Source organism: Akebia trifoliata, chromosome 16, assembly GCF_017979445.1.
Source record: "Akebia trifoliata isolate Shusen 1 chromosome 16, ASM1797944v1, whole genome shotgun sequence".
Lineage (NCBI taxonomy): Eukaryota > Viridiplantae > Streptophyta > Magnoliopsida > Ranunculales > Lardizabalaceae > Akebia > Akebia trifoliata.
The window spans coordinates 8,316,172-8,341,395 of record NC_141390.1 but is presented as its reverse complement, the minus strand read 5'-3'; the positions used below and the strand labels follow the sequence as shown (position 1 = coordinate 8,341,395).

General features: G+C 37.3%; 1 protein-coding gene across 1 annotated transcript; it reads left to right on the top strand.

Annotated features, from left to right (window-relative positions):
- Positions 1 to 24,439, top strand: LOC147382504 (cytidine/deoxycytidylate deaminase family protein). The gene is made up of 10 exons (XM_086427523.1): positions 1 to 216; positions 341 to 715; positions 3,677 to 3,811; positions 5,711 to 5,810; positions 5,920 to 6,045; positions 6,775 to 7,088; positions 11,013 to 11,132; positions 20,258 to 20,503; positions 20,592 to 20,717; positions 24,119 to 24,439. Exons 2-10 carry the CDS (start codon positions 389 to 391, stop codon positions 24,377 to 24,379), a joined length of 1,755 nt encoding a protein of 584 aa, XP_086283649.1. The 5' UTR covers positions 1 to 216; positions 341 to 388; the 3' UTR covers positions 24,380 to 24,439.
- Positions 24,440 to 25,224: the final 785 nt, after the last annotated feature.

Here is a 25,224-nt window from a genome sequence, read left to right as displayed (position 1 = left end):
TCTCCACTTCTCTCAATCCCAAACATAGCGTTAAGCGTTAAGAGTGTTGTGCGTTTGGAGCCACTTACCTTACGCGAGTTACCAACTCTCCCAACGCCCAAGTCGCTAGAGAAAAAGACGATTTTCAACTTTCACCCCCGTGAGGTGAAAGTTGCCAACAGTCAACGAAAGCAGCAGCTCTCACCCTCTTCTTCAGCGTTATCTCTGAATTTAGAGGTAAGATCTCTTTCTCTCTCTCTCTCACACACAACAGCTGGTAATTGAGTGAGAATGTGTGATTGACATTTGACAAACATATTATAACCAATAATAATACTTTGTTTTTTTTGGTTGAGTACAGAACACTAATAAGTTTAGAAAGAAGAAGAAGAAGTCAAGTTCAAGTAAAATGTCGTTCTCCATATCAGGACCTTTCACTTGTTCAATTATCTGCAAAGCCAATAATCACACTCTTGAGGCTCAACATATCCGTCGTGCAGCAACAATTGCGGACAAATCTGCAGGGTTCACATCACCTCATCCCAACTTTGGGTGCGTGATCGCAATGGGCACAAATGTGATTGGAGAAGGGTTTCTTTATGCCCAAGGGACTAAATGTGCGGAATTGCAAGCTGTGGAGGCTGCTGGAGAGCTGTGTAGAAACTCTACTGCTTATCTCAATATGGAGCCTGGCGATTGCCATGGTGACCATACCGCTGTTTCTTCTCTAATTAAGGTTGGATTTTTCACATCTACTTGTATATTGTCCGTCTTCTATGCTTTTTTTTTTCCCTGTTAATTATTATAGTTATTTTGTTTCGTGGTTCTTTGATTCACTTGTGGTCATGGTTTTAAAACTCGGTTTGTGTCTCGTCTCATGATGCCTGATATCGAGTCGTCTCGGAGGAGTTTTCTGAAACGTTGAGATGTCTTGTCCAAAAATTTCAAAAATCAATGTGAGGTATTAAATCTCGTTCTAAAAATTGACTTGTGCGTCCGTCTCGTTCACGCCTGATACTGAGACTACTTGGATGAGTTTTGAAACCATGCTTGTCGCAGCTTTCACTTAGTGACAAAAATTTGCGATTTTTTAAAATTATAATAGTAAAAAAATCGCGATTAAATCATGATTTTAATAGTTGTCGATTAAATTACAAATTTTTTTATTCATAAAGTTGTGAAGTTCTTTGTTTTTTCTAAAAGCATGATTAATCGTGATTTAATTGTTGATTCTTTTGAAAAAAAAATCACGGATTCTTTTTATTTTTAGCATTGTTAAGTGTTATTTTATCATTTAATATATGAAATACATATGTATTTAAAAAAACTTAATATTATTTTTAATTTATCTGATGTTTTCCTGACTTTATCAACTTTTGCCAAATTATTCCAAACCCTAACTTAGTCACTATGCGGTCATATCAGCTCCAAATATACCCTCTCCCTGGTCTTGCCCCTACTGAGACTCGAACCCAAGACGTGGTGTTGGATTTGGTACCATTTGATAAGGACCTAAACAATACACAAAAAGTACTAGGCATTAATTGTAGGGAAAGTTAAACCCTTATCTCTTTGGGGTCGTAACACACTACTATGCCCCACCTACAATGTCTAGTGGCTCACTTCATGAAGAATTTAACTTTGTACCCTTCTTTTGGAGTCCCCAAGTAGACATTTCCCCACCTACATTACCCTTTTTGAGACTTGAACGTGAGATGCGGTATTGACCGTTGGTTGTGACACCTTTTGAAATGAACCTAAACAATACACTAGAAGTACCTAGACATTAATAGTGTGGAAAGTTAAGCTCTTACTTCTTTGGGTTGTGACACACTTCTATGCCTCACCTCCAATGTCCAACAGCCCATTCTGTGGCAACTTTCATTTTTGTAACCTTCTTTCGGAGCCCCCCCTGTAAACATTTCCACCTTCATTGACCTTTTTGAGACTTGAACTGAGATGTGGTACTGGCTTTGATACCATTTGATATGAACCTAAACAATGCACCAAAAGTACCCATAAATTGATGGTGTGGAAAGTTAGGCCCTTATTTCTTTGGGGTTGTAACATTTGATGGTAGTAATTGGGAGTGAGGGAGTCATTGGAAAGTATTACGTTTGCTTGGATTTTAAAAATTCAATGTGCGGTGTTAGGATCATAGTGGCTTTCTCTTGGTGATCGATGTTACCTAGATTGTTTAACCCTCTCGGGTTCTCCTCTTGTGTCTTTAGTCTTTACCAGGCTATAACCCCCAAATTTGTTATATTCAGCCATGAAACATGTTTTTATTTTATATTTTATGAGTATTAGGAAACATGGTTTTCAACTAACTCTTATGAGGCAAGTACTTTGATTTGATCCATTTTGGTCTTGAAATTGTAAATTATATAACATTGAGAACAACAACCCTAGTTGCCATCTTTATATCTGGTCTACTTAAGTTTCGCCTTATATGCCACTTTTGGGCAACCTTTCTCAACATCTAAGAGATCCATTCGAGGGACATGGGGACTAGTTGAAGTAATGAATGCCTCAATATAAGAAATATAATTTGACTCTAGATTTCAGGTTCAGTAGCACACCTGTTTTATCATTCAATATGTATATCTTGGGTTTTTCACCTCTTTTTTTTTTCGATATTTATAGTTGGGAAATCTAGAGTGAGTAGTATTCTTGACTGTAAATAGCTGTCCTTAAGCACAACATAGAATTTGTGGCTGGCATGCAGATGATCAGGACTCAACAGATGATAGGCCTCCTAGGAAATCTACTAAGATTTGGGGTTGGCACCTCTAAGAGATCTACAGGGCCAAATATCTATATGATTGGACTATCTTAACTACTGAATATTACTTTAATTTTTTTTTAAGTAAAATTTTTTATTAAGAAAAGAGGTATTCTATAGTCACAAAATTCTCCGAGTTTTTCTCAAATATGTAAAATTCTCTGAATTATTGGTTAGCCAATTAAATCGGCGAATTGATGAATTAATCGACTACTCCTCAATTAATTGTGGAAGATGGTAACATTTTTACCCTTTCAAACATTCAAATGTCAATAAGAAGTTAAGGTTTTAGAGAGTGAAGATGTCGGATTTTCGTAAGAAACCCAAACACATTTTGTATAATCTCCGTAATTTTGCCGACTTTTTCACACATTTTTCCTAATTTTTTTGAATTAACCGGATTGAACCCCCACTGAATAATTACCGAATCCGAACTTTGTAACTATGACTCTAATTCTTTTCAATAGTGGAAAAACAAAATCTTGTATAGCTCACCAAAATTTCTATAGCTCAGATGGTTAAGAATTATCCAACTATGCTGATTTTTGGTCAATACATCTCCTTATTGGAGCTATTCGGCGGTGAGTCTTCCTTACTTTACATGAGAATAAACTGTTGAGATGATGTGCATAAGGACGGACATTTGGGTCTGAGGACTAAAGATTCTCTGATCCCATTTCTTTTGATCAGAAACGTGAAATTTTACGTGTTAAAGTGATGAAATTTGCAGTCTAGATTGTTTCATCAGAATCTCAGTAACAAAACTCCTGCCTTCAACCCCTCCTCCCCTCCTCTCTTCTCATTAGTCTATTGGCTTGATATAACATGATGCATCTTATTTAACCATATGGATTGTTTATATTCTTCAGTTATGATTTCAGGTGTCATAGGTCACTGATATCTGTACATTAGGCAGGAATTTCTAGAGTTGTTGTGGGGATGAGACATCCTTTGCAGCATCTTCGTGGCAAAGCTATACACTCACTAAGAAGTGAAGGGTTGCAGGTTGATGTTCTTGGAGAGGATCTGCGAAGTAAAACAATTCAGGTTGTATAATCTACAGAATTGCATCTCTCAAGGTTCTTTTATGCTTTTTTATCTCTTTATGTTCCCTATTGTACGGCATGATAAACTATAGAGGAGGCATTGATTAGATGAACACCATATCCTAGATGTATAAATATGAAGAAGTTATGGAGCGTCTATGTTTCATCTTAGACAAAGGATTAGCAAAGAGATCTTCCATGCAAGATTTGCATGCAGACAAAATTTTGCTGATCCTTGGACCACAATTAGGGTTTTAAGCTCCTCTTATCGATTTAGCTTCCTCAATGGAGTAAATTGAATTACGCTCATTGGGATTGGAAATGAATTCACTTCAAGCTTAGCTTTTGCTTGGTTAATCTTTACACTTGTCGAACTTCCAGTCTTCTTTGGAGTAAGACCATGGAATCAATTATTATTATTATTTGTGAACGATCTATGAATTTTTTCCAGAATGAGAGAATAAAGCACTTTGCAATTATAGATTTCATAGAGGCTTTCCGCTTCAAAATGAGAGGAAATGGGGGAATAATTATTCAAAGTCCCCCCCACCCCCCAACAACAACAAAAAAAAAAGTTGGGTGAGTCATACTTTTAGTATATTGGGAGAGGAGGATACCATCACTAGATTGTCTTCTCAGAAGCAACCTCAACACTTTAGCTTAAAAGTCTAAGATCATCTTTGGAGTAGGGAGGGGAACTAAACTTAGTTTTGGGAGGATTGATTGTGTGGCATGTCACCTCTCACGGATCAATATCCTTATTTGTATGAAATCTTTTTCAAGAAATCGTGTCAATTGAAAGTTGTATGGTGCAGGACGGATTGTTAGTCTTGGAACTTGGCTTCAGTGTTTGGGAGGTAGAGTCTGTTGCTAGGCTCACTAACTCTATATCATTGTCTCCACTAACCCGAGAGTGATAATCACTAGGTGTGGGACAGAAGCAAGTCTTGCACCACAAACGTCATTGACATTCCCATCTAGAGCAGTGCGGGTCCTACCATCCCTTGAAAAGTTCCTTTCTTTATTGGGACGTGTTAAAGGCACCCCAATTATTACCTAGGGCACCCCACCCCATGGCCAAAGTTTTTGTCTTATATGGGTTAAAAGTTTTGGAATGGGCTGATTTTTGGTGAGGATGATCTCTATGATCTCCTCACTAAAAAATCAGCCCATTCTGAAACTTCTAACCCCATCAAAAGTGGTTTACAAAAAAAATGAATGATCCACGATTCTTCAACTTGTTTTGATAGGGTTAGAAGTTTCGGATTTGGTGAGGATGATCTCCTCACCATAGAGATCATCCTCGCCAAAAATCAGCTCATTCCGAAACTTTTAACCCCTAGAAGACAAAAAAAAAATAAAATTGGTCAATTGTTTGGGTGCCCTAGGTAATAATTGGAGTGCCTTTAACACGTCCCTTCTGTATTTGGTGTGCAGCTTCGGAAATAATCTTAACTTTGGATCAAGTTATGATTAATGGTTTCATCTCGCTTAGTTTTTATACCCTATGCAAAGCTAGTGGTGAATCGGTTGATCATTTCTTCATTCATTGCTCTTTTTCACGTGAAATTTGTTCTCGCTTTAGGTTATTGTGCCATGCCTTCTGTTGTTTTATGAAATTGGTATCTTCCCTATTTGTTGTCTGTATCTTTGTCCATCGGTAAAAGGGAGGTCACATTGACCTCATTCTCTGTTTTTCATATCTATAAAAAATAAAAATAAAAATAAAAAAATAAATTCAAGTGACAGTATCATATTCAACACCAACAACTACTCAGTATCTAAGGACAAGATATCTAATTCTTTTTTATGGTATCCATGTTTAACCAGAAGATTTTAATGACTAATGTTTTGTTTTTTTCCTTGGTATATTCTAACATTTCAAAATTTTGAATTGTAGGATGCTTTGAAGTCATGCTTTCTAGTTAATGCTCCTTTACTCTATAGAGCTGCTTCTCGAGTCCCCTTCTCTGTTCTCAAGTATGCTATGACCCTTGACGGTAAGCTTGAATTAATGAATTCATTGTGAAATTCTTTTTCACCAAGAAGTCGAAGTCACTGAATCTTTTATTTTTTTGTTTATTGCCTTTGTTGCTTGGATTCTGACAGGAAAAATTGCAGCTAGTAGTGGACATGCATCATGGATAAGCAGCAAGGAATCTAGGCATCGGGTATTTGAATTGCGGGGTAGAAGCGATGCCATCATTGTGGGAGGAAACACTGTGCGCCGTGATGGTCTATATCCTCATTTAATAACTGACTTTTTGTTCAATTGGATGCTGTAGATGTTGGGAAGTGCTCATGTTGATAGTTTGAAGAGAGATTTACCTGGCAGAGACCTAACCGTTGTATTTTTGTTACAGAAACTCCCTTGGAGTTCTGACAACTCCAAGGGAACCTTACTTTATGAAGTTTTTACCCACCAAACCTTACTTTATCAAGTTGGTTACCCAGCAAACCTTGGAGTGGGATCCACGTCGTACAATTCAAATTGATGTGGTTAATTTGTTACTTAACATACCTTTGGAGTGGACCTAACGGCATCAATTTGTTACCCAGCAAAACTTGGAGTGGGACAAAACTTTTAAGAACTTTAAAATTTTATTTTTTCCGAAAAAAAAGTTAATCTTCACCGTTGAATTTTAGTTTTAAATTTGGGAGTTCTGTAGCCATTCATTTTTAACAATAATCAAGTTCAAAAAGGATTTTTTTTTAGAATATTTTTTCTTTTGAATCTGAGTTTTCCCATGAAATCTAGACGGTTGTGGTGTTGGATTTGCCAATTCAATAATCCATGTGAGTCCAATGACCCTTACTAAGTCATGCTAGCCTGATTCATAAAGTAAGCTTTGTTCAGTAACAAACTTGATGAAGTAAGGTAATTTTTGTATTAAAATTGCAGCAGATACGTCTGCCCGGTAACTCTCTCTAGTTTGAATCCTCTAATTGTTGTTTTGATTTTAGATCCACGACTAACAGCAAGACATGGAGGGGGCCATTTCCCTATAAGGATTGTAATGTCCCAATCTCTTAATCTTCCTGAAGTTGCAAACCTTTGGGATGTCTCAGAGGTGCGCACAATAGTTGCAACACAAAGGGGTGCTAGGAAGAGTTTCCAGAAATTGCTTGCATCTAAAGGTGTTGAAGTAGTAGAGTTTGACATCTTAAACCCTAGGGATGTCATGGATTATTGCTATGATCGTGGGTATCTTTCGATTTTGTGGGAGTGTGGTGGGTCATTAGCTGCGCCTGCTATTTCAGCCAGCGTTATACACCAGGTACTGTCATTGTCATTTCGATGTGGATACATTTCAACACTCTGGATACAGTTTGCAAATGTTCATCTGAAGTTAAATTTCGATAAAAATGGAAAAGCAATCTTTTATTTTGGCGCACCACCTTTGCTATGCTGATGTACATAATTGGTCTTGAATGAATTTTTTAAAGCTTGCTTATTTTTTTTTCCGATGAGTTTTCTTTTAAACTTTTCATGTGATAAGGAGCACAAATGAGGTCTTGACACCTAAGCAAAATGCATTCTAAATGATAATGCTTATTTTCAGGGATTCCCTTCTCTAGTCTTTCTTTTTTTTGATAAATAATTTTTATTTTTTAAGAGAGGACGAGATGGCCTCACTTAAGATAATAGACAAACAAAGTTAACTCTTACCTTTACAAACTAAATCCCATATGAAAAGGAAATTCTCGAAAAAGAGGCCTCTAAATTCTCTGAACTCCTTACACCACAAAAAGGAAGCCTAAAACAAACAGTAAAGGGAACAAGATTACAAATTATCTCTCTCTAGTGGATAAAGCCATGGACTTCGAACTCTGAAGCATATGGAGGGTCGAACGGGGATGGCACTAAGAATTATGAAACAAGGATAGAAAGAAAGACCATACTAAGTGTGCAAACTCACAATGGATTAGAAGATGGTCAGCTGATTCCCAGCGCTTGATTTACACATAAAAAAAATCAATTAACAAAAGATCTGCACTCTAAGATGATCAATAGTAAGAAGTTTGTCCAAAGTAGCAGACCACAGAAAAAAAAAAAAAATTTAAGAAGGAAACTCAGCAGCCTAAATAATGGAAACATGGAAGCAATTCCCGCTGTCAGTCTCAAGGTAAGAATAAAAAGATTTCACGGGAAATTTTCATTTCGATTACGAGTCCCTATCCGACAACATCTGCCTGATGAGCAAAAGAAGATGAGACTGAGAAGGAGGCTACCACTTGAATCTCCCAGTCATTAAAAAAAGATGCCTCTGGAAATCAAAATCCTAGGATAAATCCTCGCTATTCAGAACTAGGAAAGAAGTGACCGACATTCTCTTTTTAGATGACAAGAAGTATAATCTTGGATAAAGATCTTGAAGAGGGCTATCACTGCACCATCGATCCTCCAAAAAATGAACATGATTACCTCTTCGACCTTGAAATAAATTAGCTTCCTAAACTTATTGGGCACTTTGCAAATCCCTTTCCAAACACTTCAACCATAAGCCATTGAGGTCTCTTTGGCTTTCCGCAATCCATTGAATTCTCTCCATATTTAGGTTTAATGATTTTTCTCCACAAACCTACATGCTCGATCCCAAAACGCCATGGCCGCTTCCCCAACAAAGCGTGATTGAGCAATTTGAAACTTCTAATTCTGAGGCCCCCCATTTCTTTTAAGGGCGGCAAACAATCTTCCAATTGACCAAGTGAAATTTTTGATTTTTAGCTTTATCATTTTAATGAAATTATGCACCAATTTCTCTTATTGACATTTGACCCTTAAAGGGATTGAAAACAATGAGAGAAAATGAATAGGAATGCTGGATAAGGTATTCTTAATTAACGTCAACTTACTCCCTTTAGAAAGATATCTAACTTTCACAACCCCAACTTTTTCCTGACTTGATCAATATCTAGCTCCTAGCTTCTTATAGGCCTGTAAGCACCACTAATGGGAAGATCCAAATAGGACGACGGGAACATGCCGACCTGGCAACACAAAAACTCCGCCTAGAGGAAAATATCAACAACAAAGCCCACCCCAACATTCTTATTTTCTCCCAGGTTAATGAGAAGACCAAAAAGAACCTCAAAGCAACCCAAAATACCTCTAAGGTAACATACTTATTTTTCCTAATTTAAATATTCTAATTGTTGATAATTCCTAATTTATTAATAAGATGTGTGGAATGTTGTCCCTTGTCCTTGGTTCAAACCCCCTTGAACCCAACTTCATTTGCTAACTACTAACCCTATTCTCCATTACAACCTTCTATTGTCATGAAATACATTGAAAATGATACAATGCATCTTAATATGATGCATCTTATTCTCTACTACCCTCCCTCAATTGCACGGCCCTTTGAAGAAATGTGCAATTGGTTACATTAGATAGTTGTTCTTGATCTCTTAAAGTAATATGTTCATTGATGCTCAAAGATCCGATCATACTTCTTGGTGATTATTTTATGTTTATGAAGTCCATCATTGTTGCATCCCGCTCATTTTTGAGTCTGTGATGGCCAGTGTGGCTCACTAGATCAGATCTATCATGATTCTTCCAGAGAATACGAAGTAGGATCATGCGACTTATGGAAGAACTCTTGTTGGAGAAGTTTAGGATAAAAAAATAGATATCATGAGACATATGTGAGTGAACTAGGAAAGTTTGTTAAGATATAGAGGAAGGTGTGATTTTTATTGAAGAAAACTAAAATAGTGAAGGAAAAGGAAAGTAAAAGAGATTTAGGTTTAGTGATGGTAGTGATGCTATTGTTAAAGAACGACTCACCAAGATCATGCTCTCAGTAGAGTTTAGGTTCTGATACCATGAAGAAGAATATAGTTTATTGATGATTCTTGGATGATAATTACACGAACCCCAATAGGGTCTTTATAGATATTACATCAACCAATATATATAGAGTTTCCTAATATAATATAAATATTCTAAATATTAATGATTCCTAATTTATAATATTTTAATTGATATTGTTGAATATTTTATTCTCTAGCACAACCTTCCATTTATGATGAGATACATTGACATTGACAATGATACAATGTATCTCATTCATCTTAATATGATGTATATTATTCTGTAATAGTCTTTCATTAGGAGTCCTTGAATAAGAGTAAGTTTAGGAGTTCCATCTAGTCATTGTATTTAGAGAGAGAGAGAGGATGACCTACATGACTTGACCTACTGTTATCCACAATATTCTTGCTTAATTTCAACAATTTTTTTTTCTCTTTGAGTTAAGTGGCATCTTTGTTGGTATATTTAACCTCGGTAAATGGTTTTGACCTCTGTAACACTCCACTACTATTGTCCCAAATTCCCAATTGCTCCTCTCTTTTTCTACTTTCTCATCCTTTTATCCGGCCTCTAGTTGTTGAAGAACTCAATCATTGAAGTATCTATATATGAGAAAAAATATGTATTGATTTCTTAGAGTTTGAGGTGGAACAAGTACTAAATCTAAATAGTTAGATTGATCAAAGACATGTAAACCATTTAGTTCATGTAGTAAAAGGTTTTGCTACTTAAACAATTCTTAAGTGGATTTTCTTCAGTATTCTCTTGTGAAACCCTGCATGAAAGGTTTCTTAGGTAGGGTAAACTCTAATTGTGATACTTCAAAGTTGAAACTTTACTTGGAACAAAGTACTTAAACCTAAATATTTAGATTGACCAAAGACAATGTAACATTTTGTTCCTGCAGTAAAAGGTTTTGCTACTTTAACGATTCTTATGTGAATGTTCTTCACTCTTTTATTGTGAAATTATCATTTCCATGAAAGATCTCTTCGTTGGGGGAAACCCTACATTTGTTACTTCATAGTTCAAATAGTTAACTCAGGATTATGATTATTATAACTTTGTCTTGTGTCAATTGGATTCTCTATCATTGAACCTTTTCAACTAGGCTTTGGTTACAAAAGTTGTTTTTTAGAATTGCAACATGCATAGTGGCATGTATTATCATAACACCAATGTTTAAGATAGAGATACTTGAGACCAGAGCATATCATTGTTGTCCTTAAATATTAATTTTTTTTGCACAAAGTTCATTCCTTTTTAGAAATTGTTGATGGTAGAAAAATTTATGTTTGTATAATAAGATTATTAATTCTTTGACCTCATATGGTTCGTACTTTTATTATTGCTACCATGTTTTATTAATTTGATGATGCAGGTTTTTGCATTTGTTGCTCCTAAAATTATTGGGGGAAAAAATGCTCCATCTCCAGTTGGTGAGCTCGGGATGGTTGAGATGTCACAAGCACTAGATCTGGTTGATGTTACCTTTGAGCAGGTTGGCATTGGCAATTTTTTTAAAGCAAAATTATTTCTTCTTTATGCTATTGTTGACTTTGGATAGGCTGCCTGATGATTTCCTAAAGTTTTTGATCTATACGTGGATGAATGGATGCATTTCTTGTCTCAGATTGGTCATTCTACTTGTTTTTGAAGCTCTAGGGTTTTTGGAGATCTTAGGTGAAGGTTTTAGGGTTTTTAGTCTTAGGTGTGGGTTTTTAGAATTAGAAAAGAAGAGAAATTTAAAAGGGAAATGAGTCCCACTAACCTTTATATTGAGAGAAAATTACTAGATTACGCTTTACACCATACACATTAGACATATGAACTATGTACACACTAACAATACATAACACAAATCTCTATATGTCCAATGCATGTTAATCAAGCTTAGCTTGACCAAGGTTGTCTAAGAAAGGTAAGGAACCACAATTATAGTTAAAATACCCACTAGCTGCTAGAAAGAAGAGGCCTGAGTGGAGATGATCCTAGACTAAAGCTTCTTGAGAATGAAGTGAATATCAACCTCGATGTGTTTTGTCCATTCATGGAGAATATAATTGGATGCAATGTGAATATCCACTTGATTGTCACAGACTCACAGTGAATAAGCATTGATTGTGGAGTAGGAAATTCAAGTTTGGTGAGAAGGGACCACAATTATAGGAGCTCACACGTACCGTAGGCCCCTAATACTTATTCTTTACTAGAGAAAGGTATTACAGACTACTTTTTACTCTTCCATGCCACACGATTACCTTGAAGAAACATACACTTGTTAGATGTGGAATAACGATCAGTGGGGGAGCCGGCCTGATCAACATCATATAGCAACAAATGGTAGAGTAACCAATGTTTGAGTTGGAGGGTACTTGCCCAGAAGAGGATTTGATATAACGCAACTTGAAATAACACATGATCTGATATACAATGTCCATAGAAGGGACCCATGAGTAGTGCATGAATTGGTTGACGACCACTAACAACAAAGGTAAGAACACATTTGGTGTTCGTCAAGTAGATGAGGCGACCAACTAGGTGCTGGTGCATTAAAGGGTCCAGAAGGTCATTCATCTGCATGGAGAGTGTGTCATAATCATAGGAGAGAAGAATAATTATCAAGTCTCTTTTTGAGAGCTTGGCAGAAATTTATACTAATAAAATAGTCAAAAGACAAAAATGCCTTTACAAATCAGAAATAAATAAAAGCTATATCTAAATAACAAGTAGAGCTAAATTAAATAGATTATTTTCAATACTCCCCTTCAAGCTAGGGCAAATATATCAACTAAACCCAACTTGACAAGGTGAGAATCAGTGATTGAGGGACCAATAGACTTCGTAAGCATATCGGCAAGTTGATCTGTAGAAGGTAGGAAGACTGTTTGAAGACCACCAGATCGACCTTTCTCCTTGAGAAAGTGAATATCAACCTCAATATGCTTAGTTCTTTCGTGAAGGACTGAGTTAGAAGCAAGTATGATAGCAGACTTGTTGTCACAGAACAAAGTAGAAGAACCAGAGGTAGGAAATCCCAACTTTGTCAGCAAAGATTGAACCCAAGTTAGCTCACATGTGCTAAGGGCCATAACACGATACTTAGCTTCAATAGAAGAACGAGAAACCACATTCTATTTCTTACTTTTCCACGAGATAAGGTTATCACCATAAAAAGTACAGAAACCAAAGGTAGATCTCTTATCTGTGAAAGAATTAGCATAATCAATATCTGTAAAACAAGGCAAATGTTGTTGAGTAGTGAAAGAGTAGAAAAATCCAAGACCAGGACGCAACTTCAAGTAACAAAGAATATGATAAACAACATGAAGGTGAGAAGTATGCGGAATATGCATGAACTGATTGACCACACTAACTGCAAAGGAAAAGTCTGGTCTAGTGTTAGTCAGATAAATCAGACGACCTACAACTCTCTGATAAGAAGAGGGATTTGGTAAAAGATCACTAGAGTCAGCATGAAGAGGATGATTCTAATCCATAGGGGAGGAAACAGGATGATAATCAAGTATTCCATTGTCCTGAAGAAGATCCAATGTGTATTTACACTGAGATAGCGAAATACCACGGTGAGATTGGGTCATTTCAATCCCCGAGAAGTACTTGAGCGGACCCAAGTCCTAAATCTCAAAAACACGACCTAATAGCACCTTAACTCTGTCAATCCACTGTGCATCATCTCCAGTCCCAATAATGTCATCTACATAGACCAAATCAATGGTGCAACGACCATTCACTCCTCGACGAACAAAGCACATCTAGAAAACTCCATAGATAAAATAAACTCAGAAAACCACTGAAACCAGGCTCGTGGGGACTGCTTCATGCCATACAGAGATTTAAGAAGGGCGGCATACCTTCTCAGAATATTTCTCTTGAAGACGAAACCCTGGAGGAAGGTCCATATAAATAACCTTAGTCAAATCACCATTCAAAAAGGTGTTATTCACATCAAGTTGGTGAAGTAACCAGGAGTTATATGTAGTTAGAGAGATAAAAAGTCGAATAGTGGAGAGTTTGGTGATAGGATAAACATGGCACCAAAATATTTTCTTGAAGTCTGTGTAAATCCCTTAGCAACTAGGCGTGCCTTACACCGATCAACAGTACCATCTGCGAGATATTTCACAGTGAAGACCCATTTACAATCAATGGTCCGCTCCCTAGATGGGAGAGTAACAAACTCCCAGGTATTATTTTTGTACAAAACATCCATCTCAGCAGTCATAGCTTTAGTTCACTGAGGGTCTCGCATAGCCTTTGTTACAGATCGAGGAACTCGAATAGAATCAGTGACTATAAGGTAGGCTTGATAAGAGGATGAAAGACCTTGATAGGAAATAAACTGGGCAATAGGATGACCAGTAATACATCCCCGCTTTCCTTTGTGAAGGGAAATAGGTAAGTGAGTCAGAAATGGAAGGGAGAAGAAAATGTATATGTGTGGAGGTAGGAGATGATATACCTGAATCCAAGGAGGAGGTTGGCAAGGTGTAGAGGGGCGAGGACAACGAGTATAGACCTTAAGCGTCGGTAAGGATGGAGGAAAAATTGGAGACAGTATTATAAGAGATGGGTCCTGCAAAGTAGATGTGGTATGAAAGTATGGAACATTTTCAAAGAAAGTAACATTAAGAGAGTGTATGACACGGTGAGAAACTAGATCATACCATCGATACCCCTTGGATATAGAGGAGTAACCCAAGAAAATGTATTGAATGACTTTGTTATCCAATTTTGTACGATTGCACTTCTTATCCTGAATAAAACATGTGTACCCAAAGACTCGAAGTGTAATGGGAAAGAGAATGTTATCAGGTTGAAGGACATGAAGAAGCACCTATCCCTCTAAGGTGCGACTTGGAATACGGTTAAGAAGAAAAGTCGCAGTGAGGACTGCTATATTCCAATATGCCTTTGGAACATGCATTTTGTGAAAAAGACAACGGACAATGTTCATGAGGTGGCGATTCTTGCGTTCCGTCACCCTGTTCTGCTCAGGGGTATAAGGACAAGTCAATTAGTGAAGTATACCATGCTCATGAAGATGGGAGTGAATCCCATCAGATATATATATTCCCCCTATTATCAGACCTGAGAGATTTAACAGTGATATTGTACTGAATTTGAATCATTTTAAGAAAGTTAACAAAAATTGGGAGCATCTTAGAACGAGAATGCATCAGATAAATCCAAGCGCAGCGAGAACAATCATCGATAAATGTAATATAATATCTATGACCATTAAAGGCAGTAACAGGGAAAGGCCCCCATACCAGAATGAGCTAAATCAAATATTGCATTAAATTGATGCATACGAGGAATAGAAGTATGCGTGTGTTTAGAAATTTTATACACAGCACTGAAATTAGTGTTCACTACAAGCAGTTTTTAAAGTAGGAATAAATAATATAAGTGTTGGAAATTGGCATGTCCTAAGAGAACATGCCATAAATATAGAGTCTGGGATCAAAACGTGTGGCTCCCAGAGGACGGAAGCACAAAAGTTAGAACAACAGTAGGCTGAGATCCAAACAAGTATAGCCCATCTCTCTTATACCCCTTGCCAAAAATCCTTTTCGAAGTTAGGTCCTGAAAAATACAATAAGTAGGAAAAAAGGTAATTGAGCAATTAGATTTAATAATACTATTCAAAGACAAAATATTAAGAGATAGAGGAGGGACATGAAGCACAGAATCTAGGAAAATCCCAGTGGATAAAGGGATGATATCCTTGATGTGGATAGGTGTAAGAGATCCATCAGCAAGGCGAATTTCCCTTTGGGTGGTGGAAAAAGTAGAAGAAGTAAAATGGTTACTCACCGGTCATGTGATTAGAGGCACCAGAATCAATAATCCATGTCAGTGAAGCAGAGTCAGATTGAGTCACATTGAAAGCATATGATGTACCTGGAGGCATAGTGACTGAGGCCACAGTTGAAGATGAGTCAGTATGAGCATGAATCTGATCCTGGACAATAGTAGCAATTCGAGTCTATAGCTGTTACAAATCAATAGTACCAAGTGAAGAAGGAGGATTAAGAGAGGGATGGATGACGACTCTATTGTAGTGGCACGAGGAGCAAACTGTCCCAAAAATGGAGAGCGCAATCGACAGGGATAAAGCTGAAATCAACGGGTTTTCTCATGACCATCCTTCCCATAATGACTGCAAGTAAAGCCGTTCCCTTTACCACGATTACTACTGCTATGACCACGATTCTCAGATCCCGGGGTATGAGAGTTGGAGAAACTTGAGTTGGTTGCTAGAGCCATCTGATCTGTAGCAGGAGCAGAAAGAATGCTAGGGACATGAGTCTGAGAAGGAACAATACGATGACGACGCTCATCATTGTCAATGGTTGCAAATATCTCAAATAAAGGAGGTAAATGAGTGGTATTAAGGATCTGAGTCTTAAGTCCCTCAAACTAAGGGGGTAAACCCATGAGAAATTGATATGTTTGCTGTCGAGCAATTCTCTTAACTATAAATCCGGCTGCTTCTGCAGATAACTCAACTATAAACTCATAATGGGAAAGCTCCCCTCAACGGGATTAAAGAAATCCAAAATAATCAGCTAAACTCTGTGTTCGTAGGGTAGTCTGGGCAATGTCTCGGTAAAGCTCATAAATCCTCGAGTCATTCCTAGCATGAGCATAAGTTTGAGTGAGGGCTGACCACAAAGATGGAACAGTTTCATGATACATAAACATGGTATAGATATGCTGCGCCATTGAATTAAATAGCCATCGAAGAATAGTGCAGTTATCGATCTCTCATTATTCAAATTTGGATCAGTGAGGGGTGATTTAGTAATGGTGCCCAAAAGCCATCTAGATTTCCCTCTATTACCCAAATAAAGTTGCATAAACCGAGATCAAGACTGGAAATTCCGACCATCTAGTAGGGCATTGGTTATACGTTGGATTGAAGAATTTGCCCCAATAGTTGTGTTGGAATCCTTGGTCTTGTTGGTTGTCGTCATTGCACATCATGAACAACAAAACTTTGGATCGAAGGAAGATTGCCCGTAGTAGTACTGTCGAAGGGTAGCAATAAGGACAAAAAAAATGGCAGCAACACAAATATGAGTCTGTTGCTTTCGTATACCACCAAACAACAACCTAGCTACTGTTGCAAGGTTAACACAACCCAAAAAATCACCTAGTTGCTTGCACACACCTAAACAACAACTGCTGTTGTCGTAGGGGTAAAACAACTCCAGAAAAAACACCTAGTTGCTGTTGGCAGCACCAAACACAGCCTCAAACACAGTCGCAACAATTGTTGCTGTCGTAAGGGTAGCACAGTCCCAGAAAAATCACCGCTGTTGTTGTCAGCAACACTAAATACATCCCCAAACTCTATCGCAGGGCATAAGAAAAGCTCTATACAGCCACTGTTGCTGTCGCATAGGTAACACAACCCCAAAGAGGTGACCTAGTTGCTGTTGGACAAACTTGCTGCTGTCGCAGGGGTACCACAACCCCAGAAAAGTGATCTAGTTGCTGTCAGACAAGCCTAAACATCAATTGCTGCTGTCGTGGGGCAGAAAACTACTAAGGTGGCTGTCATAGGTCTAGAGATCTGTCAATAGGACTGTGCAGGGCAGAAATTTGTCTAATTGTTGCTGTCGCAGGGCACAAAAATAACTTAATTGGATGGACAAACCCTAACGTAGGGTAATAACACATTACGCAAAAATTATCGCAGCATGTGATAAAGGGAAAAAGTAAAAAAGAAATAAAAGACCTCTGAAAGAGAGAAGGTCTAAGAAAGCTACTCGAGGTTAAGGTTTAGTGAATAAAGAGGAGAAGAAAGCAAGGAAGGAGGAGGGGACGAAATTCGTTGGCTCTGATACCACGAAGAATTTGAGAAGAGTAATTATCATGTCTTTTTTTGTGAGTTTGGCATGAATTTATATTAATAAAATAGTCAAAAGACAAAAATGCCCTTTACAAATTAGAAATAAATAAAAGCTATATCTAAATAACAACTAGAGCTAAATTAACTAGATTATTTCCAATAAGGAGAATGAGCATGCGTGCATCCAAGCAGGCTCGTATCCTATAGCAGATCGAGGGCATATTTCTGTTGGGAGACAGATAGGCCTCAAAGGCAACGATCTACCTCAAATCCTAAGAAGAATTGAAGATAGCCCAAATCTTTTAATTGAAGGCAAGACCTAGTTCTGCTTTCATGTGGGTTAATGAATGTAGGATCGTTACCAATAAGGATAATTTCATCCGCATAATCTAGTAAGATGGTTTTATGACTTCCCAATCCAATGTGAATGAAGTAAGTGTGATCTAAGTGACACCTAGATAAGCCCATAACAAAAACAACAATGGTGAATCACTGAAATCAAGTACGAGGAGATTGCTCAAGCCCATAAATCAATTTGAGATGACCCCTTACCATCATACTTGATTTGAGGTTGAAAATCTTGAGAAGAATCAATCTACACCTCCTCACAAAACCTGTGAGGCATTTTTAACCTCTAGTTATATAGGGGCAAATGGTCACCATGGGCAACCAGAGAAATAATGATTCGGACCGATGTAAGCTTTGTGAAAGGAGCAAATGTCACACTAAAGTCTAGACTAGGTGTCTGAATAGGCGAATTTTCTACAAGTTGAGCTTATACTACCATTTTCTCAATGCTTGACAGTGAATACCCACTTGCACTCAACAATGCACATACTAGGAGGATTATCAACAAGCTTCCAGGTTTGATTCTTTTGAAGATCTTTAATTTCGTCCAACGAGTTCTTGGGGTATACGTGAAAGACTTGATGCTAGGGGATCTAATGGCACTGAGGTTAGAGCTAGAGGCATCACCTACTTGTGGTAGAGAATGTAGGTAATGGGTGCTTGATGACCTTGGAGGAAGGGCAAGAGATATGAGAGGAATAGGAAGCACAAGAGGTGAAAAGGACTTCGACAAATGTGGATGAGTTGAGGAAGTTTGCACAGATGATGGAGAGAAAATTAGGGAACATCCTCAAAGTAAGTGACATTCAAAGAAATAATGAATCTATGAGACCTAGATTCATTAGCATCAATAGCCCTTAAACATACCAGAATACCCAAGGAAGATCCAGTGAATGGATTTGTCATCCAAATTGTTTTGAGGCTGGCATTCTTGAACAAAACAAGTCCATCCGAAAACTTTGGGTTCAATCTCAAGTAAATGGCATTAGGCTTAAGGATATGAGCTTGACCACGCAAAATTGGACTTAGTGTACAGTTGATCAAATAGGTTCCAGTAAGCAAGGCCACATACCAGTAAGATTGGGGAACATGCATCACACAAAGGAAATGAAAGTTGATGCACGATCCCCATCGTTCAGAGATGAAAACAAAGGGCTAGAGAGGTGTACTCCCCACCATTATCATAACGAAGAGCCTTATAGACTTGCTAAACTGGGCTTCAGTTATAGAAGTGAAGCTGATAAAGGTGTGAAGAACCAATGTAGAATCCTAATACGACGAGAAAGCAAATAAGTTGCTTTTCTTTATAAAAAAGAGACAAGCTGGGTTGTGAGGGATACACACGAAAACCCTAACTGTTAACATATTAAAGAGAAGATCCTGGAGAACTAGACACGTTTATTGTTCAATGGTGAATGGATTCTGAAGTGTTAACTTAGCAAAGTGTTGTTCCCACGTCTTAGGTTCAAACCCCCTTGAACCCAAATTCATTTTCTAACCACTAACCTTATACCTAATTACCTATGAAGAAAAAAAAAGATCATATCTCTATGAGTAAAATCTAGTTTGAATCATGATAACCAATTGAATCTAACTTAATCAGAGTTTTCTGCATTTTTTTTTCATAATTCTTCCCTTTGGTTGAAACATATTTTATGGTGACTAAGCTGATTGCTAGGATTCTTGCTATTTTTATACTTTAAATCTGTTTCTCTAGGGAATCTTTTCACATGTTTTTGTCCTTTAATAAATACAAGCAAATGCTAAATGCTGATATAAAATAAAAGAGTGAGTATCCAAAACAGTGTTCCGATCCTATAGAATAGGAACAGTGTCAACATGGCAGGATTTGGTTGGTGTTTAAAGCACATTGGGCTCCTAATCAAGCTGTGCACACAGCCAAATCGTGCCACGTAGGCACTGTTTGTTGCTATAGGAACAGGACACCGTTCTGGATCGCAACTCAATAAAATATACGTTTCTGAGCCCCCCTTTCCGGTGAGTTTCTTGGGGTATTGTTTTGATGATGATGATCTGCACCTCGTATCTAATTATTTGAGAAATATCATGTCCTGCTTTTCCCAAATCTGCAGTGAAACTTTGGCTCCCATTCCGTGATTTAGCACTTTTGTCAGGTGAACAAGAAGGTGAGAGGTTTCGTGCCCCTAGTCCTCCCCTATATATTCACCGTTTCCTTGTCTTGGTTCTATGCTATTGAAAGCTTCAAACAAACTGGAATTTGAGTTGAAGTCGACAAGTTAGTGGAGGTGTTTGGACAATGGAACATGATATGATGCATGTTTCCAATTTCTGAATTTTGCCTACTTTTTATTTATTTTATGTTTAATTGCTGAAGTGGCTTAAATTGATGGCATTTGGCTCGTGAATTGTAGATTGGACCTGACATGCTTATTAGTGGATTTCTTCAGCCCATTCCAGACTTGACACCTATAATCCCATCAGTCGATGAAACTTCAGCAATTGATCCAACTGTTTCTCCTTTCGAGGCAAGCATCATATTCTTTTATAAAACTTGGGACCCTTATGGAGCTTTCTCAAACTTCTCTCCTCATCCGTTGTGTATGTCTAATGAAAATGGAGGATACGTCACATGGATGAGTGTGGAACATTATTATCAGGTTAATAACCAATTTTACATGTACGAGTCACAAGTTTCTTGTTACAACCTTAGAGAAGGTGTTTTAAGAGCTTTCATCCATTTTACAGGCACACAAGTTTATTGGGGTTAATGATCCTCTTGCAAGAGATTGTGTTGAACGGATAAAATCTGCAAAGAGCCCAGAGGAAGCAGCCCGTGTGGGGAGGATAATGCAGAGCCGACATCCTGATATGGTATGGTCTTATTCACTGGTGATAAGCCCACATGCACACGAACACACCCATTCTTTTGAAAAACACTTTCCTAGGGTTGTTGAGTTCAAATGGATAACCAAATTGGCAATCCAACACCACAGCACTCTATAGATTTCATGGAAAAACTCAGACCCAATTTTTTTTTAGCTTAAAAAAAAATGACTTATTTGGGCTTGTAACAAGGTTTTGAAAATGGACAGCTACTGGACTCCTAAATTTAAAATTAAAGTTTAACAGTGGGAAATAACCATTTTCAATTTCTTTAAGTTTTTTATATTTTATTTTTTATAAGTTCATAGTATTTTGTCCTCTACATCCCTGTGGCCTCGGATCACGTTTTTGGATGCCACAAGATGACCTGAACAGCCCTTAGTAAGATTTGAAATTTTACGACTTAAGGCTAGCCTTACTCCATTCTTTTTTGGTGTTTCCATAGTCCATCCTAGATAATTACCTTCCTAAATTGAAAATCATCTTAGCAACTGTTATGTCCTTTGTTAAAGGGCACATATGTCAGCAGTATTTGTTGATGTCTAGGTAGGCGGGACTGCATCTTATTAGAGACTGATTCCACAATTTTCTAAATCATACTCCACTCAACATAGATGGTAACCAAAGAGCGAGTTGATCTTTAAGAGAATAGTGACAATCTGTTGTCTGATCACTGACAAATCCTTGGACAGACCCCTCCGTTAATTAATAAAATCTGTAGTTGCTAATAGATTGTTTTGTAGTAGTACCCCATTTATCTAGATTGAGCTATATGCCTCTAGTAGTGGAAACACTAAATTAGATTGGTTCCTCATGCATGCTAGTGGTCATGCACGTCTTTGTACTTAGCACTCAATAATTTATGACTGCTTTAATTTATTATGCTGGTAAGTTAGTTTGTCATTGTGTTTCAACCATAGATCGGAGCTTTACTCTCTCTCTCTCTCTCTCTCTCTCTATATATATATATATATATATATATAGGGTCTTGTTCAGCACCAAACATTTTGGCCAACATTTTAGCCAACCATTTTTGTCCTACATGGGTTAGAAGTTTTGGAATGGGCTGATTTTTGGCGAGGATGATCTCTACGGTGAGGAGATCATCCTCACCAAAAATCAGCCCATTCCAAAACTTCTAGCCCCATGTTTACAGGTTGAAAAATTGTGGACCGCCCATTTTTTGTAAACCATTTTTGATGGGGTTAGAAGTTTTGGAATGGGCTGATTTTTGGTGATGATGATCTCTACGGATTTTTGGTGATGATAATCTCCTCACCGTAGAGATCATCCTCACCAAAAATCAGCCCATTCCAAAACTTCTAACCCATGTTTTGAAAAATGTTTTGCCAAAATGTTTGGTGCTGAACATTTCCCATATATATAGGATTAGGATCCGTATACACATAAAGCTACTCATAAAGCTACAACGTGTTTTGTCTTATATGGGCAAAAATGTTTGGAATGGGCTGATTTTTTGTGAGGATGGTCTCTATGGTGAGGAGATCATCCTTGCCAAAAATCAGCTCATTATGAAACTTCTAGCCCCATGTTTACAAGTTGAAAAATTTTAGACCGTCCGATTTTTGCAAATCACTTTTGATGGGGTTAGAAGTTTTGGAATGGAATGATTTTTTTTTTTTGATAATTATAAATAAATGGAATGATTTTTTGCAAGGATGATCCCCTCACCACAGAGATCATCCTCACAAAAAATCAGCCCATTCCGAACCTTTTTAACCATATAAGACAAAAACGTTGTAGCTTTATGAGTAGCTTTATGTGTCTACGGAACCCCACCCATATATATATATTTCGAACTAAATATAATTTTGCCATATGTGAACATTGTCAGGGAATGGGCTTCTATCCATAGCTCTGTTTGTCGAGACAGTGTGGAATGTTTTGCCAATGCTTTTTCTTTTCTTGCTACCTATAGGAGACAAACTTTCTTCAAGGAATCCTTCGTCGACCTATTATAGTTGTTGGGCACTTGTGTGGCACTTGCTAAAGAGATTCTGATTCTTAGAAATTGGATCAAAAGTCCTTTAAACTAGCAATTCCTTCCCTATTTATAGAGTTCTTAATTTTGGTCCCTCTGCATCTACAATTGGTTCTTCTTTCTCCTCCTAAAGTCCCGTGTACAGGTTCTTCGAAGGATACTGTGAAATGACCTTAACTCCATACCTAGAACAACTAGTTTCATTGTTGCCCTTCTTGTTTACATTTGTAGCTGCACCATTTCCTTTTACATTGGCCCCTTGACAAGGTTAAGATCCACCTGGCTTGGATGTGTTAGCTTTAGGCAATGCTGGCTTAGATGTCTTTCCCCAATCAAATTCTTGCGGGCAAATCTTAATTTTGTCCATCAGTGTTGGACGCCTATCTTATAGGAACATATAGATACTATCTTTTTTCTTCCCTTTTGGGGGGAATGAATGAATTCTGAATTTTGGCTGCATAAGCAACCTTGGGGGGTGATTCCCAAACCCTAGAAGTGATTTCTCGAAATCTTAAGAGTGATTTTAGGGTTTTCCTCTTTTCGCTCTTTCTTGACAAGTTCCTTATTGCTTGTTTCTACTTACATTCCTGTGTTATTTATTATGAGAAGCTTGAAGATTGATTGGAGACTTGTTTGAATTTATTTTGCAGCATGAATCAATTAAGTATTAGTAGATTATTGTTTCTCCTCAGTTTTCCCTTCTTTCACCTCAAGGTTTCCATATAGTAAAACCCTAATTCTCATTCTAATTTATAAATATTGAACCAGCAATCGTAAACCCTGATTCCCCATACCAAACACCTTATTTTCATTTTCTAACCAATCCCAACCCTTTCCCCCTTTCTCTTGTGATTCTTGCCTTCTTTCTCCTTGTCAACAAATTCCTTCTTTTTTGGATCAAGGAAAAATAAAAATATTTATTATGCTTGATTTGAGTTACCCTTCCAATGTGTATATGTATTCCTCTGCTCATTTCAACACCCTTTTAACTGTTCTTTCTATTAATTGAGAATTGTATTCATAAAAACACCTTAAAGCAAAGTTGTTTCTTACGATCATGTGCATCTTCCCTAAATGTATAAAAGGAAGGGTTTTGTTGATGTTTGAGAGCTGTTTCATCTGGTTGTTGGTGGTGAGGATGATCTCTTAATCATGCTGAAACCTCAAACCATATAGAAAATGGTTTGAAAGTCAAAGGTGAAATCAATGACCCAAATAATTTTTCTACTTGTAATCTGCTTTCGATAGGGTTACAAGTTTCGGATTAAGATGATTATTGGTGTGGATGGTCTTCATGATGAGATCAACAAGATTATCCCGCAGAAAAACCTCAATGATATTATCTGACATTTTAAATTCATTTACAGCTTTATTTTTGTCTATGTAGGTAAGATCTGATTGGGAAACTGTGAAGATTGAAGTTATGTACCGAGCCTTGAAATGCAAGTTTTCTATCTACCCTCATTTGTATTCTATGCTGCTCTCGACTGCTGGGTCTGTTCTTGTTGAAGCTTCACCTCACGATCTATTCTGGGGTGGAGGCCGGGAGGGTGAAGGACTAAATTATCTGGGCAGACTTCTAATGCAGCTGAGGTCGGAATTTTTGGGAGAGTCAACTTCAAGTGAGAACCCTTACCTAGTTCTATGATGAGATTTTTCTTCTTTTTCTATAACATTATTCTTTGCTAATAAGTTATGGTGTTCTCAAGGGTTTTGAGTCCATGGGAATACTCATAAAGAGCCCTACTAATGAAATATTCACAAAGAAACAGACTGCATAACAATAATAGTACCCTTTTTATAAAATAAAAAAAAAAAAACTTATTCTTGCAAAGAAAAATTCCCATTATATTGTTTGAGAGCTGCTATTGGCACCCCAACCTTTACTTATTACACCCCAATTAATGATTAAAACACTCTTCAAACACTACAAAGGGTTTGGCTCAAATTATAATCTCAACATTACGATTAGGCTCGTGTGAAAACCTATACTCAAAAAATGAAATCTAGCAAAAAATAAATGAGAGAGCTTCTATTGACACTCCCAACTTTTACTTATTCTTAACCATGTACTCATTTTCTTTATTTTTAGTTGGGGGTGTAGCAAGTAAAAGTTGGGGTACCAATAGCAGAGCTATATATTTTTTTCTCCATGTCTAGGTTACTGATTTGTGAACGTGTTTGTTACCTCACATTCCATGCTTTCGGAACCATGGAGGCTGAAAGCTGTTTATTTACTTGTCGCGATTTCTAAACTACTGAGCACAATGATCAACAAGCATTAATTCATGTAACAAAATTCTTTGATTTTTCCAAAAATTTGACGGATAAGGTGTTGCTTGATTAATCCACCAAATTAGTTAATGATTCTCCAAATTAATCAGCGAATTATTGAATTGAAAGGGGAAAAAAAAAGATGGATTTTTTCCCTTTCTCTTATCAACTGAATCAGTCCTAGCCTCTCCATCTCTGGAAACCCTAACTCTGTAATTT

What these genes read in the sequence shown, in the direction of transcription:
- LOC147382504 (XM_086427523.1), top strand. Translation starts at nt 389, where the DNA reads ATGTCGTTCTCCATATCAGGACCTTTCACTTGTTCAATTATCTGCAAA. An exon ending in AAACACTGTGCGCCGTGATG is followed by an intron (nt 6,046 to 6,774) that starts GTCTATATCCTC and finishes TTTTGATTTTAG; the next exon opens with ATCCACGACTAACAGCAAGA. An exon ending in GTGTGGAACATTATTATCAG is followed by an intron (nt 20,504 to 20,591) that starts GTTAATAACCAA and finishes TCCATTTTACAG; the next exon opens with GCACACAAGTTTATTGGGGT.